This window comes from Myotis brandtii, unplaced genomic scaffold (assembly GCF_000412655.1).
Source record: "Myotis brandtii unplaced genomic scaffold, ASM41265v1 scaffold191, whole genome shotgun sequence".
Classification (NCBI taxonomy): Eukaryota; Metazoa; Chordata; class Mammalia; order Chiroptera; family Vespertilionidae; genus Myotis; species Myotis brandtii.
Window position 1 is genome coordinate 23,548 of NW_005357115.1, and position 18,640 is coordinate 42,187.

The 18,640-nt window shown below is 40.8% G+C and overlaps 1 protein-coding gene across 2 annotated transcripts in view; it reads right to left on the reverse strand.

The window, feature by feature from the left end:
- Positions 1-18,640, reverse strand: part of LOC102242739 (interferon-induced, double-stranded RNA-activated protein kinase) — a 274,887-nt gene that overhangs the window by 18,441 nt on the left and 237,806 nt on the right. For both annotated transcript variants that reach the window (XM_014538418.1, XM_014538419.1), the window contains exons 2-10: positions 13,580-13,714; positions 13,110-13,227; positions 10,226-10,377; positions 7,484-7,610; positions 7,125-7,198; positions 6,860-6,956; positions 4,511-4,545; positions 3,379-3,432; positions 1,364-1,486 (exon numbers count right to left, since the gene is read on the reverse strand). In XM_014538418.1, coding sequence (XP_014393904.1) covers positions 1,364-1,486; positions 3,379-3,432; positions 4,511-4,545; positions 6,860-6,956; positions 7,125-7,198; positions 7,484-7,610; positions 10,226-10,377; positions 13,110-13,227; positions 13,580-13,698 — 899 coding nt within the window. In that variant the 5' untranslated portion in view covers positions 13,699-13,714. The remainder of the gene's footprint in view (positions 1-1,363; positions 1,487-3,378; positions 3,433-4,510; positions 4,546-6,859; positions 6,957-7,124; positions 7,199-7,483; positions 7,611-10,225; positions 10,378-13,109; positions 13,228-13,579; positions 13,715-18,640) is intronic.

Sequence of the window (18,640 nt, forward strand, 5' to 3'; positions counted from 1 at the left end):
GCCAAGAAGGCATAAAGGTGTTTCCAAAGCCAAGCAAGGTATTGTCCTTGGACAGGAAGTAGGTGTGATTGGGATGAAGAGCACCTAGGACTCTTTGACTGTTTCTCCTTTGCTCAGCCCACTCTACATATCTCTTTTCCACCTTTTCTGCCCTTCTCTAGTCTTTGAAGGATCAGTCTGGCCAACTTAGACGAAGTAACAATTGCTGGAAAACGAGTCAGGAGATGAAACTAGAAAATCTCAAAGGTCACCTTGAGCTAAATGACTCTATAACTTGCGTTTTCATCAAGACAGCCTTAACAGACTTGTGGTAGGCAGTTAGACCCGAGCAGAGCAAGGAGTGTGGGCCAGGTACAGAAGGTCACTAAAGGGAAAAGCCTTGGGTGCCTAGAAAAGGACAATTATAGGGTGACATCTTGCCCCCAGGGTGACCTTTCCTCCTCCTAGCATATTGCTGGTCATGCATTTTGGAATCCCTAACCTTTCCTCCCTAGAGATAACATCTAGGCCTCAGTTGTATTTCAGCTCCAGGCCCAGAAAAGCAGCAAAACCAAATAAGTGATCTCATGGCTGACCTCAGGACCAGCTGCATTGGCACTGACCAATCAATCAGTGGAGACCTTGACCTTGAAAGGACACACCTGGAAAGCTGCTGAATATTCTATTAAGATCTTCCCCTGGGACCTTCCCTAAAATCTCCACCCTTAAAACCCTTAGGACTGAGGACTCAGTGAGCTCTCCCTCCCAGGAGCAGGCCTGCATCTTCTCCTCTCCCTCCCCATCCCCATCCCCATCCCCCCAGCGTGTTACCATTACCTTCCTAATTCCCAAACTTCAAGGACCCTTCCTTTGCCTCTATCACTTGTTTCCTACTTCTTCCACCTCTGTGATTTTCTCTCATAGATGGAGTCTTGGCTTTTTTAGCCAGAACTCAAGTACCGAGGTTACTGAACCCAGGTCTAGTCTGACCCCACTGGACTAACACCTCATGCTCTGAGTAAGCCAAGCTCCTGATGATAGAATAACATTTTTTAAATATATATTTTTTTTATTGATTTCAGAGAGGAAAGGAGAGGGAAAGAGAGATAGAAACATCAATGACTGGCTGCCTCTTGCACACCCCCTACTGGGGATCTAGCCCGCAACCTGGGCATGTGCCCTGATCGGAAATCAAACTGTGACCTCCTCGTTCATAGGTGGACTCGCAACTGAGCCATGCCAGCCGGGCTAGAGTAACATTTTTAAGGAGGACTGGGAAAAAGTAAATAATATACTCATGAAGAAGACAGATACATAAAAAAGAATAGTACAATTCAACATACCTTCTTATTTAAAATAATGAAACAAAACATTTACTACTTACTCGTTATTGTATTTAACACGTTTAATAACGTAAGTCGTCCCATCAATTCTGTGTTTTGCTTTGAAAATACTGCCATATGCACCAGAGCCAATAGGTGCTATTTCTTCAAAATCGTTGATAAACCTTAAAGGATAAATGCCACTGTTACTCTAAGATCCAACGCTAGCTGGCCGCCACCCTTTCCACTTTCCCTTAAGGCCACTGATGAAATGGACTATATAACAAACTTGCCTCCCCACTTCTGAATAAGAAGGGCCCACTCCACACAGAAACTCTTGAGTCACAACGAATCGTTCCTCCCCCTCCTCTCAACACAACAGATCATCCCTGGAAGACACAGGCAACTCCTGGCTGTACAACTGCCATGAGAAAGAATCTTCTCACAAGCATAAAATTTTAGAAAAAAGCACCATATTGTGTTCCACGGCTGCCATCAAGCTATTATAAGAGAAATGAGCAGATGCTCAGGGCCAGCCTGGCTTGTAGACCTCTAATTCCATCATGAGGACCTGCCAATTCTACTTCTAAAACATATTACTGGTATCGGCCCACTTTTCCCGTCTGACATCTTCCACCCCAGTCAAAGCTTCCACCAGGCTCCTGCACAACCTTGCTCATGAGACTCTCCACTTTCTCCCCTCCTCCTCCCCTATCATAATCCACACAGCAACCAGTATGATCATGTCTCTTTATTGCCTAACTGCCAATAGCCTAGCTTTGCATTCAGAAAAAAATGGAAAGTCGTTAAATGGCCTCCATGGGGCCTTGTGATGGAACCTCTGCTCCCTCTCCAGCTTGTCCCCTGGCACAGTGCCCATTTTCACTGCATTCCAAGCACACAACCTACTCTCTGCTCCTTGAACCCTCACGTCTCCTGTCCCATCTTCATTTTCCACCTCCCTGTGCCGCCTCATCTTTCAGGCTTCTGACCATAGTTTGTAATTACAGACTTTTCAGGTAATTTTCAACCCCACAAAACTCTATGAGGGCTAGAGCTGTTCTATTTGTTCCTACTATAGACCCAATGCCAATGCCCAGCACAGTGCCAGCTATATATTAGGCAGTTATTTGATAGATGTGGATTCTTTATTGGTTTTTTGTTTGTTTTAGTACTGAATTTACTTTTTAAATTTTTAAGTTTTTTTAAATCCTCACTGGAGGATTTTTTCCATTGATTTTTAGAGAGAGTGGAAGAGAGAGGGAAAGACAGAGAGAAATATTGATGTGGGAGAAACACATTGACTGGTTGCCTTCTGCACGCACCCTGACTAGGTCCGGGGCTGGGGAGGAGCCTGCAACTGAGGTATGTGCCCTTGACCAGAATCGAACCAGGGACTCTTCAGTCTGCAGGCTGATGCTCTATCCACTGAGCCAAACCAGCTAGGGCTCTTTATTGTTATTTTTAAACTTATTTGCAATGTTCTTTTATTGCAAATAGGCCTCTTTTATTTAAACCCAAACAGATGATCTACTACAAGAGACATCCTTTTTCAAAGTGAAAACTGGAAAATGAAAAACAGATTCAAGTGGTGCTATTCTGATTATGGCAAGAGTACTTTTTTTGGGGGGGGAGGGGGAAATCACTGGTTTATAGGAATATTTGCTTTCAATATTAAAAACTTCCATAGATCTCAGAGAAACCCACATAAGCATCACATATACTGGTATCGGCCCACTTTTCCCGTCTGACATCTTCCACCCCAGTCAAAGCTTCCACCAGGCTCCTGCACAACCTTGCTCATGAGACTCTCCACTTTCTCCCCTCCTCCCCTTTAATCATAATCCACACAGCAACCAGTAGATCTACATCACCACATTCCATTTAGATTTGTCGAAACTTTACTTCTCTAAGATACAATGATCTGCTGTGGACCTGACTGTACAAAATAATTTAACTGTTCAGGTGGAAATACTAGTATATACGGCCTGTCTGATGTACAACAGTTCATTATGAAACTTTTGTGGAATAAACAAACATATCTCTAAGCAAATTCTGTTTTACAGTTCTTTCTTACCTCTCATCCACAGTATGCTTGTTTACAGGAGAGTCAAATTTAGGTGCCAAATTTCTAAAAATTAGAGAAGAATGTAAAATTCAAATAACATTGAAATCAAATGTAACTTGCTTAGAGTGGTTTTATGCCATGCACTACGCTTTTTTTTAACTTCGCTTCACTTAGCATAATAATCTCCAGGTCCATCCATGCTGCTGGAAAAGGTCAGAGTTCCTTCTTTTTTATAGCTGTGTAGTATTCCACTGCATAAATGCACCACCGCTTTGTCATCCACTCAGCTACTGATGGGCACTTGGGCTTTTTCCAGAGCTTACTAGATTTTTTAATATTTTGAATCAACATTTGATAGCATTTGATATTTTTATTTCTTACCTGAGTCTACACCATTTCTGCTCTACCTGTTTATCTGCAGAATAATGCACTTCTCTTGAAAATCTCTCGCCAAGCCCTCTTCCCTTAACCAATTACTCTAGCAAGATCCCCGAAGGCCTTTATGTGTACCCTGTACAGTGTGCGTACAACAATTTCTCTGCATATTTAAAATTATTTGTTTGTACATTCAAGCTTTTTGTGATCTTTAACCATGCTCTCTACTTTTTAAAAATATGTCTTTATTAATTTGAGACGATGAGGAGGGAAGGGGAGAGAGAGAAACATTCATGTGAGAGAAACATCAATCAGCTGCCTCCTGCACCCACCAAGGACTGAACCAGCAACCTGGGAATGTGTCCTGAATGGGAATCTAACCAGTTACCTTTGAGTGCATGGGACAACACTCAACCAGCTGAGCCATACTGGCCAGGGCAATGCTTTCTACTTTTAACCCTTTGCGCTCCAATTTTATTTTTGGAATTCAAACAGTCTGGTCCAAATTGGAAGTCCTTCCTCTCTTGGTTGCAGTAGTTCCCTGGCGGAAATTGCCAATTAGCTCAATCACCAACTCGACGTTGCAGCTGCTACTAGCGCCTGGTCTGTCAAGTCAGCCTCGACGTTGGAGTGCAAAAGGTTAAAACCCTACTCAAATAAGGATGTACAACACTCTACAAATACTCGAGTTAATAAATAAGGTTGACAGACTAAGTCTGAAAGAAAACTTCATTTCAAACTAAATTCAATGCATAATGATACTCACATTTTCACGTTCTTCAAACCTTTTCTGAGATGACTCTATAACAAAAGAAAACGAAAAGTTGTTTCAAATGATTAAATCAATGCTTTTATCCTTTTTTTTAAAAATTTTCACCTGAGGATATGTTTTTTGTTTGTTTGGTTTGTTTTCTAAAGAGAGAGAAAGGAAGAGAAAGAAAGAGAGAGAGAAGAGAGAGAGAGAGAGAGAGAGAGAGAAACATCAGTGTGAGAGAGAAACACTGATTGGTTGAGCCCTGACTGGAGATTGAACCCACAACCTAGGTATGTGCCCTGACCAGGAATCAACCCTCCACCTTTTGGTGTGTGGGATGACACTACAACCAACTGAGCCACCTGGCCAGGGCCCTATTGCTTTTTTTTGCTTTCTCTCCTCCTTTACTTCTAGCAGGTTTTGTAACCACAGTTCTTAAGCTCATCAATCATGTACTCTTATTGAACCCTGCTACCCAGTTTACTTGCTTATGTCAATGTTCTCATCTATTATAGCAACCAGACAGATATGGCCATTGTAGGGCATGTTCTGAAGAAGCACTGATTCTCCAGGTACAGAATATGGCTTCCCTGCTGATCCTCTGGCCAGCAGAGCTCAGCAAGAAGGCGTGCATCCCATCAGTCACAGCGCTAATCACGACACAGATGGAGCCCAGGGATCTAGTTTAAAACAGTTTCCCCAAGGGTTTCTGATCTGATCATCAGTTAAAAACTGCAATGCTGCCAAACCGGTTTGGTTCAGTAGATAGAGCATTGGCCTGCGGACTGAAAGGTCCCAGGTTTGATTCTGGTCAAGGGCATGTACCTTGGTTTCGGGCACATCCCCAGTAGGAGGTGTGAAGGAGGCAGCTGGTTGATGTTTCTCTCTCATCGATGTTTCTAACTCTCTATCCCTCTCCCTTCCTCTCTCTGTAAAAAATCAATAAAAATATATTTTTTAAAAAAGTGCAATGCTGATATTTCATTTTTAGTACAAATTAATTTCTATATTTAGCAAAAAGCGGGAATCTTCAATATATCTCTCAAAAATTAATGTCATAACTACTTTCATTCATATTCACTATTATTCTGGTAGATTTTGTGGATTTCTTTCTCAACCTAAATATAGTGATACAGAGTGGGGAGCATCAGACTAAGATTTCTTGTGCTCATATCACCCGCCAGCCTCAGTATTGCATTGTTTGGTTTGTTTTCTAAAGAAACAAACTACATGATGACTACACTACAGAGTAATTTAGCCATTCTGTTCATGAGCAATATTTTTTTCTAATTTCTTCCCATTACATCCAATGTTGCACAGAATATTCTTACACCTGTTTCTCTGTGCACACATGCATGTGTTTCTCTAGGAAATATCCCCAGGAAGGGAACTCCTTGGCATTATAGCATGTACACCCTCAACTTTACTACATGTTGACAAATTGTTCTCCAAAATGGTTGTACTCATTTCTACTTGCACCAGCAGCATATAATAGTTACTAGAGGCCCAGTGCACAACATTCGTGCACTGGAAAGAGTCCCTCAGCCCAGCCTGTGCCTCCTCGAAGTCCGGGACCCCTTGGGGGATGTATGACAGCTGGCTTAGGCCCGCTCCTCGGCTGCGGAGCACACTGACCACCAGGGGGCAGCTCCTGCATTGAGCATCTGCCCCCTGGTGGTCAGTGAGAGTCGTAGCGACTGGTCATTCTGCCATTCAGTCGATTTGCATATTAGGGTTTATTATATAGGATAAGGGAACATAGCTGTGTCAATACTTACTATTGCCAGACTCAAATTTTACCAACTTGATGAGTTTAAAATAGCATCTAACTGTTCTTTTGAATTGTATATCATTTCATATGTTATTTGACCATCTGGGTATCTCTTCTCTGAATTTTCTGTGCAGATTGTTTGCATATTTTTCTACTGAGTTGTCTTTTTCTTATTGATTTGTAGTTCCTTATAAATAGAATAACTTTTGTAACACTAAGCATTACCACAAAATTTATCTTATTTGTTTCGTTTTTATTTAAGTTTAGTTCTGATTTTTTAAAAACAGAAGCAGAGCTATATGAATGAGTCTTTTAATTACTGCTCAGCTGGTATAAGATAAAAAGCAAGATCACAGGAATATTTGAAAATATGAAGGCCAGTAGGGAGAGAAAGATGGGTGTGACAAGTGGGAGAACTCTACATGTGAGGGATGTGGGTTCATAAAGAAAGAAGAGAGTCAAAAACACCAAATATTATTAGTGAGAGCACAGGAGATAAAAATAGAAAAATGAGGTTGAAGGTCATTTTTAAGTGAGGAAGCACAAAGGGGATTCAGACTAACTAGGAAGTTTAGAGACGAATACTGTACCACAGAAGATGAAAGAGCATTACTAACTCTGTCACTGTTATAATTTCTCTCTGATCCATTTCCTGAAAAGCCACTTTCAGAGGATGATTCAGAACTGCTAGAAGAAAAGGGAGCAATTATTAGTTCATGAATTCTGTCTATTTTTGTTGGTAAGTAACTTATTTCCCTAAATTCTTTTTAAACAATAAACATTTTTCATAAAAATGTGCTCTTTCAGGCAGCAATTTGAATTTCTTAAATATCACAGCTGTCTGCTGTACACACCGGTGCCATGGAGAAGCTGCTCCCACAGTCACTGGACCCAGCCAGGGAAGTGTCAGCGGATCCTGAATCACCTTTCTGGAAGAAAGAGAGCCCCTCAGGGGGTGTAACTACAACTAAATGCTTCTCCACAGTGGCTCGGTCTCCGTGTGCTAACTGCCACATCCATTTCTCCACATTTACCAAATCCACAGCCACACACAATTAGGAGATTAACGCATGGGACACAGGTGGGACACGGAATCGAGGAATCTTTTTGCTATGTGATTGGTTGTCTTGACATCATGCAAGCACAGTCAAACCTCAAAGCAATTTCAGAGAAAATTACAAAGTACAAGAAATACATCCAAAGGCAGTACGTACCGTTGAGCTTTTTTCTAATTGTATCTGTTCATATGCAAGTTTAGCAGCCAACTGTTTTGCCTTCCGTTTAGTAGAACCTACAGCACCAGGATATTCTTTCTGTCCAATTTTGCATTTACAAAAAAAACTAGGAAAAATGATGGACATTATTTACTGAAATACCAAAAAATAGTTAATCTAACTTATGATTAGAAAACAAACACAAACACACACACACATATCAATAAAGGCCTTAAAGCACACTAAGGTAGCTTTGTCTTTCATGTCTTTGTGTAATTTAAATCTTCAATAACTGGACCAATTTGTCAGAATAACCAGGATTGCCTGACGTCTCAGGTTGCATTTTCCAGGCAACTTCTAACTTTTTGTTGCTTCCTTCAAAGATCTGGCATAAAGGCACTAAGTGGTGATTTTTAAAAAATTCCCTAAAGGTCAGAACATATGAAGGCAGAAATGGAAAGATGATCGGTGAATTTCTCAGAGATGTTCAAATGGGGAAGAAAAAGCCAGAAAAGGAAATGGCTTCTACAGGAGAAACAATGAGGTTACGCTGTTTTGTAGGGAATGAGCAAAGCAAGGATTCTGCTCTAACCTCAGCATTTCCTGCCCCTACTACCTGCACAAAATCCTAAGAAAAATCCCCATAGTGCAAAACCCCTCGGGCTGAAGCCCACTCCTCCTCATATGAATGTAAGGACATTTGTGGTTAGGCCAGGACACTTGGACAATTATATAATAATTATTACTTTTTAAAATATATTTTTATTGATTTCAGAGAGGGAAGAAAGGGAGAGAGAGATAGAAACACCACTGATGAGAGAGAATCATTGATCGGCTGCCTCGTGCATGCCCCATATTGGGGATCAAGCCCACAACCTGGGCATGTGCCCTGACCGAGAATCCAACCATGGCCTCCTGCTTCATACATCGATGCTCAACCACTGAGCCATGCTGGCCGGGCATAAGAATTATTTTTAAGGTGGCAAAGCAATGCACATGGTAAGTATCATGGAGTTACTATAGATTACCACAAAATTATTCCAATATTATTTACTAGAGAGAGAAATACAGCTAACCAGTGTGAGACTTCTCCTCTAGGTCCTAAAGGGAGAATGAATTAGGGGGTTAAGCTAAGTGACTTCATCGCTTCTATAAGTTCCTATTTTTCCCAGGCACCTCCTAAGAAGACTTCTGTCTTTTAGGAATCTCATGTTAGAGTACCTAATTCATAGCAAACAAACAGCTAAGCTAAGGAAATGTAAAATAATTTATGAGCCTGACCCACAGAATTCACTTTTGACTATTTCATACCATCACATTTTTCTCTTTTTCTCTTGGCCTAAAAGCCATGGGAGTAAAAAGTCAAACATGAATAGCTCCATCAATTCAGAGAACAGTATCTTAAAGTGATTGTTTGGGCTATTTGCATTTAGATTTTGTTCTCTCAGTTAATTGACTGGTTGTAGCTGAGAAACAATCTCCCTCATGCTCATTGGTTTGTTTTTCTCAGTTCCAGTCCATTTATATATATATTTAATTGATTTCAGAGAGGAAGGGAGAGGGAGGGAGAGATAGAGAACCATAGATTGGCTGCCTCTTGTATGCCCCCTACTGGGGATCGAGCCTGCAACCCAGCCGCATGCTCTTGAGTGCCCTTGACCGGAATCGAACCTGGGACCCTTCAGTCCACAGGCTGACGCTCTATCCACTGAGCCAACCAGCTAGGGCCCAGTCCATTCTTTATCCTCACTTAAGTCTTAGCTCACTGGTGACATTTTCAGTAACTGAAACTCTTAATCTGTCCCCCTCATCATATTCCTCAAATCCTGGTCTCCTCATAGTCTAGGACGAAATACCATTCCTCCTAATACATGGTATCAATCTTCAGAGGGACACCATTTAAACAAATATGAAAGATGAGCACTTGGACAGACAGCTCTCTCATTGTGTGGCAGGGCCATCCTCACGCAGCCACTCCCATTTATGATCTCAGAGCTGGAGAGATCTCTGCATCCTTCATACAGGACACTCCTAGGTGTCCTGCAGATTAAACCACCCAGATAGGCCTCAGGAATAAAGGATTGCCCAGATTTGATTAATTATGCTAGGTGGGTTCCAAGCTTTCAGCATTGAAGTATTTTAATATTTTAATTACAAAGCTGTCCTATAGTCCTGTAAAACCTTCCGTGCACTTCGTCCATGCTTGTGTTCCAGCCCTCCGGTCTAGTTTAAGAACCCATTGTGGCCCTCGAGTCAAAAAGTTTGCCCACCCCTGGTCTAAGACGAAATACTATTCCTCCTAATACATGGTATCAATCTTCAGAGGGACACCATTTAAACAAATATGAAAGATGAGCACTTGGACAGACAGCTCTCTCATTGTGTGGCAGGGCCATCCTCACGCAGCCACTCCCATTTATGATCTCAGAGCTGGAGAGATCTCTGCATCCTTCATACAGGACACTCCTAGGTGTCCTGCAGATTAAACCACCCAGATAGGCCTCAGATATAAAGGATTGCCCAGATCTGATCAATTATGCTAGATGGGTTCCAAGCTTTCAGCATTGAAGTATTTTAACATTTTAATTACAAAGCTGTCCAATAGTTTATAAGTCCTGTAAAACCTTCCGTGCAAAATGTACAAAAAGGACAAACATTTCTAAAAAATTAGACATGGAAATAATTGCTCATTTTATTGCTTAGATTCAATGAAACAGAAGGAAAAACCCGACTTCATCTCACCTTCCGGACCCACTAGGGCTCAATTCACTTCTTTGTTCATAATTTACAGAGAGTCTTTCCTTTTGGGCAATCCTATCAAGACGACCTACGAAATTCTCACTGGATAAATCATCTGAAGTATCTGTTGTTGGCAGGGATAAAGGACTAGATTCCTGCAAAGAATAAAAAAATCTTGTTTAATGCAGATGACAACAAAGATTTAACTCTGTATTTTCTTTTTGTTGTTGTTGTTGTTAATTCTCTCCCGAGGGCATTTTTTCCATTGCTTTTCAGGGTGAGTGGAAAGGAGGGAGTTGGGATGGGGAGAAAGAGACAGAGAGAGAGGAGAAAGAAAAATATCCTTATGAGAAGGGCACATCCACTGGGTTGCCTCCTGCACGTCTCCCCAAACCCAAATCCCAGGTATGTGCCCTTTACCTGGAATCAAACCCTAGACGCTTTAGTGCTCGGCTGACACTCTAACCACTAATAGCCAGGACTCTGTATTTTATTTTTCTAATAAAATTACTAAATGTGTCATTTGATAAACAACTTAGATTTTATATACTCCCCTACTATTCTATTACTTTGAGTCAAAGTAGAAACATATACTTTCCTCTACCAGAAAATTCCCACAAGAATTTTAACAATAGAAAAAGAATCACCCCATTTTCCTTTTATAGTTTCACTAGAGGCCCGGTGCACAAAATTCATGAACTCAGGGTGGGCAAGGGGGGGTCCCTCAGCCCAGCCTGTGCCCTCTCACAGTCCAGGAGCCCTTAGGCCCGGGCCTAGGCCGTCAGTAGGACATCCTTAGCACTGACACGGAGGCTCCCCTGTGGGAGTGCAATGACCACAGGGGGCAGCTCCTGCATTAAGTGTCTGCCCCTAGTGGTCAGTGCGCATCATAGCAACCAATCATTCCACCATTTGGTTGATTTACATATTACCCTTCTATAATAAAAGGCTAATATGCAAATCGACTGAATGGCAGAACGACCAAAATGCCTACGGGCCCCTCACCCTGGCCAGCCCTGCCCATGGCCCCTCACCCCAGCCGCCCACTGCTAATGGCCCCCATCAGGGTGGGCTGGCTGGACCTCACCAGTGCACAAATCCATGCACTGGGCCTCTAGTATAGGATAAGGAAAAACAAGAGTCAATTTTCTGTTTTTCCATGCAAAATACTATAACACTTCCTAGCTTACTGTACCCTCAAAAAACAAAATAACAAATATTGAACTAAAGTTATATCTTTGATGATAACTTAATGGAAAAGGTGAATATAACAGTATCAATCCTTCCATTGCTATCTGCATCTTCTTTTAGTCCTAATCTAACAAAATTGTGTCTAAAGTTTTGCTACTTTATTAATCTTGTTTAAACAACTGACTTTGGATTTAATTGATTTTCTTTATTTTCTTTTACATTACTTTCTGCCCTTTGTTATTTTCTGTCTTCTGCTTTTTTTGGAGAAAATAAAATAGTTAAATTTTTGTTCTTTTTCTATTTTCTTGACTTGGTTTTCTAGCTCATTAACAACTTAGGAGTTTGTGATTTTTGCCAAATTTATTTTTTCAATTGAGGTTAGAAGGATATATCTTCAAGTAAGATTTTGCAGGAAAGTATCTTGAAAGCTAAATTTTCTGAAAGTTTCAGTATCTGAGAATGACAATCTTTTGTGCCACCCATAAATGATTTCTTGTTTCATTTTAAAGCCGCTGCTCCATTATATCCTGGTTTTTAATGTTGCTTTTTTTTTCATTTTTACATTTTACATAATTTCTTTCTTCTGCCTAGATGCTTGAGGATTCTTTCTTCATCACTAGAACTCAGTACTTTCACAATGACTGAAGTTGCAATTACTCACCTGTTTTTCTTTAAGTATTTCAAGAGTTAATTTGATCCTGTATTTTCCTATATCCGTTATTTTAATCTTCACCCAGTTATTTCTCTATTTCAGAAATATTTTCTAGCTCTAGCTGGTTTGGCTTAGTGGATAGAGCATCAGACTGCAGACTGAAGGGTCCTGGGTTTGATTTCGGTCAAGGGCACATGCCTGGATTGCAAGCTTGGTCTCTAGTATAGGGCGTGCAGGAGGCAGCCGATCAATGATTCTCATCATTGATGTTTCTATCTCTCTCTCCCTTTCCCTTCCTCTAAAAATATATTTTAAAAAATTTTTTTTCTACTGAAATCTTTCCAGGTAGCATTTTCTGTACTGGTCACTCTGTTCTCATCTTCAGGGCTGCCAATTATATGTATGTTGGTTCTCCATTACCTGCCTTCCACATACATCCCTCTCCATACAATCCCCTTCATCTCTTTGTCCTTTTCCACGGATTCCCTCAATTAAGTGGAGGGACTTCTACCAGCACCTGTCAGCTCATTTCTCCCTGTTTCCTTTCCACATCTGTTCAACTTTAGAGAATGTCACTACTATGGGCATTCTAAACAGGTATTATCCAGCTTTAACCACTATTTCCTAGGTGTACCTTTCTTCCTTTTTTTAAAATATGTTTTTATTGATTTCAGATAGGAAGGGAGAGGGAGAGAGAGAGAGAAACATCAATGATGAGAGAGAATCATTGATAGGCTGCCTCCTGCACAACCCCTACTGGGGATCGAGCCCGCAACTGGGCATGTGCCCTTGACTGGAATCCATCCCGGGACCCTTCAGTCCACAGGCCAATGCTCTATCCACTGAGCCAAACCAGCTGGGGCCTAGGTGTACCTTTCTTTCAGGTTCTACAGAAATGGAGACAGGGAAAACACTGAACTGAACTTGTGAATGTAAGGGAACTTGCCAATGGATTTTTTTTTTATGTCGGTATTTTCTCACAGAGAAAAATATAAACTATATTGTGAGTCCCTTTTCACTAGGGGAAAAAAGGCAATTACTCACCCGTTCTTCTTTAAGTTTTTCAAGAGTTAATTTGGCTGCAGCATTTTTTGCTTCCTTCTTTGATTTGCCTTTACCTTGTGGAAATTCTCTCCCATCTAATATAACTTGAATTGTAAACCTGATTAGAAAGAAAATATTCACAAAACATTATGAAACTCATGCATTATCGAGACACAAGTATTCCAACCACCACTACCTCTTATGTCTACCTTTGGAGGTTTTGACCTATGTTCAATATTTAAGCAGTGACCTCCAAAAGCATAATAGCATATCATCTTGAAGCATGAGAAAGCTTATACCCTCTTTTTTTCTCCAGAATCCTCCAAAGTTACAATTTCATACCAAGAGGACTCTCTCACAGAAGTCTGTGGCAATTTTACTCTAAGTATTGACCTCAAAATTATGCCAGAGTTTCATTCCCCTAGTTTGTATTTTATAGGTATATATCCTTTTTCTAAATAGAATCTTACCTTAAGTCATGTGGAGGTCCTGTCTTAGACACTTCGCGATAATTAACATCTATGTTGTTCTTCTGACAGTATTTATTAAGTTCTCCTATGTAGAAACCTACTGAAAGATCATCGGCCATTTCTTCTTCCAGTGACCTACAATACAAGTAATGTTTGAAAGAAGTGATACCCACAGAACATATGTAATCGGATTGTCCCAATCCTGTTTAGAAAACAAAATGGAGTAAGAATTTACTATATATGATTCATCTCAGTCATACATAAATCCAGAGAAAACTTTCTTTAAAAATCTTTTATTCTCTCTCAGGGACTGCAAAATCAAGTGAATTTCTCCAAAATTTTCTACTTTCAAAACTCAACTGGCCAATAAAAGGAAGGGGCCTGTCTCTTTAACGCTGCTCTCTGCTTCCATTGAGTGTCAAGCGCAAATTCGTCTACCTGCTTGAGAAGGTAAAAAGGCCGTAGAAGTGCAATTAGAATTCTTAATGTTAGAAGAAAAAGGTTGAGGAAAAATATATATATATTTGTTTTGTTGTTGTTTTAGAGGTGTTATATATATAAAGTGATGTTTATGGCCCAGCCGGTGTGGCTCAGTGGTTGAGCGTCAAACTGTGAACCAGGAGGTCACAGGTTCAATTCCAGTCGGGGCGCATGCCCGGTTTGCAGGCTCAATCCCCAGGGTGGGGCATGCAGGAGGCAGCCAATCAATGATTCGCTCTCATCATTGGTTTTATCTCTCTCTCCCTCTCCCCCCTCTCTGAAATCAATAAAAATATATTTAAAAAATAAAAATAAAGTGATGTTTATTGAACCATAAAGGATTTAGCTATATGGAAATAGATGCTCCTATGAAATCCCACAAATTCTCCCTTTGAAATTTGCAGAAATCAATGTGAGGGCAATTTACCTAGGTAAATTATGACCCCAGTTTATGGGCTACACTGAACTAATTCAGTAGCAATGATTTAAATAATGAACAAAATCAAAAGGATGTAGAACCTAAGTATAAGAGCCAAAACTATAAAATTCTTAGAAGAAAACATAAGGGTAAATCTTCCTAACCTTGGATTTGTCAATGGAATCTTTGTGGTGATTAAAAAAAAAAAAAAGCACAAGCAACAAAAGAAAACCAAGTAAATTAGGCTTCCTCAAAATTAAAAAAAAAAAAAAATTGTGTCCTGAAGGACACTATAACAAAAATAAAAAGACAATCTACAGAATGGGATATTTATAAATCATATATGTGATATGGGTCTATTACCCAGAATATATAAAGAACTCATAACTTAACAAAATGACAACCCAATCAAAAAGTAAGCACAGGACTGGAACAGACATTTCTCTAAAGAAGATTTATAGATGTTAACAAGCACATAAAAAGATGCTCGACATCATTAGTCATTGGAGAAATGCAAATCAAAACACAACTGGGTTCCACTTCATACCCACCAGAATGACAATACTAGTAATAATGATACAGAAAATAAAAGTGTTGATGGGGATGTAGAGCAATCAGAACCTTCCTACGTTGCTGATGGGAGTGCAAAACCGTGCAGCTTCTATGGAAAAGAATTGCTATTTCCTCAAAAAGTTAAGCTTAGACCCAGCAATTTCACTCCTAGGCCTATACCCAAAGACCTGAAAAACAGGTTTTCAAACAAATACTTACATAGGAATGTTCATAGTAACACTGCTCAGGATAGCCAAAAAGTGGAAACAAACCAAAGGTCTATCAATGTGGCATATTCACACATGGAAACTTATTCAACCATAAAAAGAAGTGAAGTGTAGAAACATGCTACAACATGGATAAACCTTGAAGACATGATAAATAAAAATACTTGACACAAAAGGCCACCTATTGTATGACTTCATTTATGTGAAACATCCAGAATAGGTAAATCGACAGAGACAGGAAGCTGACCTTGTGGATCTCGCATTTCTTGTTGGAAAGCTCTTTTGATTTTTCTTCTTCAATGGTCAAGCTTTCTTTCTAACACTTATTGATCTTCTCGGGCTCTATAGGCTGGCGTTCCCCCAAGGCTTGGTCCAAAGACCCTATTCTCTTTACTCTCTACTTACTCCTCAAGGTGATTTCTTTCATGTCCATGATTTCCATGATAATCTGTTTGTCATTAACTCTAAAATTTACATATCACTTATAAACCTCTCTCTGAGTTTCATATCTCTCTAGCCAACATCTCCACTTGAATGAAAGAACTTTAAACAAAAAGATCCAAAACTGCACATATGATCTTCCCTTAAGCTGGTTTGGAATTTCCTGTCTCAAAAAATGACTCCACTATGTCTGAAAGTCATGAATCTGGGAGGCATCGCTGACATTTCTTTTCCCTACTTTCTTATCCATAACAAAGTCCTGACTCACAAATCCTACTTCTTCATGATATCATAGCCACTGTTCTGGTTCAAGCCACCATCTTACTCCTGGACTGCTGCCAGGACCTCAGAACCAGTTTCTCAAAGCCACTGAAATTCCTTCTCTACCCTGCACGCCACTGTGATTTTTTTTTAACTTTTTTTCCCCATTGTGGTAAAATACACATAACAAGAAATTTACCCTTTTAACCATTTTTAAGTGTACCATTCTCGGGTATTAAGCACATTCCTGGTCAGGGCACATGCCTGGGGGACATGCAGGAGGCAGTTGGCCGATCTTTCTCTCACACTGATGTTTCTCCCTCTACCTCTTCCTTTCTCTCTCTAACATCAATAAAAACATATAAAAAATTTAAATACTTCACTTTAAACCTCCTCATCTTCTTCCTTTTCTTCACCAGCTATTTTCTGGCATCCTTTCTTCATTCATTCAGTAAACACTTATCAAATGTCAAACACTGTTCTAACACTGAGTGCACAGGCATGAAGAAGAGAGAGCAAGTCCCCACCTGCATTCCACTGAAGGAAGAAAGAAAATGACCACGTGCAGAAACAAATAACAGGAGTGGATATCATGATGACTAGATGGCCAGAAGTGCTGTGATAGAATTAATGAGGGCTACAGAATAGAGGGTGAATTGGTAGGTGGGGGAAGAAATATGAGGGAGGTGGTTTTAGATACAGTAGTCAGGAAAGACAATAGTCAAATCAAGTCTAAATGATGAGAAAGATACCAAGATATGGGGGAGGAAACTCTGAGTATGAACCAGCACAAACTGGAGGAACAACAAAAAGGCCAAGAGGACTGCTGCACAGTGAACGAGGGATAAGGGTAAGAAATGAGGGAGAGGTGGGCAGGCACCACAGCACACAGCCCTTATAGGCCAGGTCAGGCTGTGGGTGTTGTTCCGATGGTAATAGGAAGCTCTGGGAGGGTTCTAAGCAGAGAGGTGATGTGATTGGATTTGTGTTTTAAATGAGCACTTTGATGCTATGTAGAGAACAGAGTATGGGGGGCTGGGTTTGGAAAGGGGAGAGAAGCATGAGTAGAAGTCGGGAGACCCAGTAAAGGCCGCTGTGCTGATACAGGTGAGCTATGGTGCCAGCTGGAAGCAGGTTGCTGGAAGTTTCTAGATCTGAGCAAAAGCAACGCCTTCACATTACTGCTTAGTGCGGTGCAGTCAGGCTTCAGAGGCACTGAGACCTGGGCTAGACACCTCTGAACCTCTGCATCATGGCCTGGAAACCCCAGATTCACAGGGTGCTCTGAAGAGTAATTCAGATGAAAAGCATCCGGCAGAGTCCCCCACACCTGTGGTCCTCAATAGATGGTGCTTCTGGTCTGCAATTCCACCGCCCCCCCCCCCGAAAAAGAAATGAAAACTGAGAATTATTTTGTCTTCATTTGTTTTATTGTTGGTATATTTGTAGCCCTCGGTCTAGACCTAAACTGACACGAGCTATTTAGTGTTTATCACACTTTGTTGCCCATTTATCATTTGACTGCAGAAATAGGCTGTATTATAAGTGCTAACCCCAAATCCTGCTGAGAGCATTACAAAATAGACAGGGTTTATGTGGCACCGCCTTTCTAAAACCTGCAATCTCTGAATACCATAAACACCTGGCCCAATGTTTCAGGATAAGAATCTGCAGATGTACCATTATTTTCAGGAACCCAAGTGTCATTTAGTTTAGTCACAACCATGAGACCACACCTCAAGTTGGAGGGGGTCAGAGGTCTCAGAACAGCAGTATGGAAGAGTCTTTATCAACTACTTAACCCAAAGTCCTTACAAATGCTTTAAATCCTCAGTATTTTTAACTCAAAGTAACTGCTCCTTATCAGAATGACAAGTCAGTTTGAATTTAAGTGAAATCTATGCACAAACTTATAGGCTGCTGAACTGACACGTTTGAAAAAGTACTTACAAGTTGGGGGCAGGGGTAGCCCCAGCAGGTTTCTTTTTAACTATTTTTAATGAATCTTGTTTTAATACTCTGTGACCATTTTCCTAAGAGATCACTAACAAGTGTTACATGCCCATCTTCCTCATACCCAGAAGTAGCTTTGGCTGTTCCTGGTCTTAGGGCAGACAGTGAGCGCCTGTGGGCCAGCCCCCTCCAGGGCCTGCACAATGGTTGCCAGCCACACGCATCCAAGGAGTATGTGTGAATTAAATGAACACACTACAGGCCGGGTGTTAGGGATCTCCAGGTTCACATAAGCAAACTGGAGAAAGTAGCACAGTCTGCTCAAGATTTTAAGTTTCTCAGCGACAGAGAGTGTGTACCTTTTAGCTTCTACCTGGCAAGGCATTTTTAGTACTAAAGGAATCACAGGCAATAGGAAATCTCATTATTGTGGGATTCAAAAGACAATTTATAAATAACCATTCATTAAACAACTATTTTATGAGCACCTATTATGTAGTAAGTGCTGGGGTTATACCAGCGAACAAAACCCTGCTCTGGTGGGCTCACTAGTGGAGGAACACAGACAAATCCACAAAAAAGGTCACAGGGTGGTAAGAACTATGTTGAAAACTGAAGCAGAGTAACAGCAAAGGGAGGGTGGGGTCCCTTTTACATGCAGGTTGCTCAGGGAGGCTGCTGACACAGTAGCATTCAACAAATGGGGAAGGAGAGGCACTGGCCTGGGCT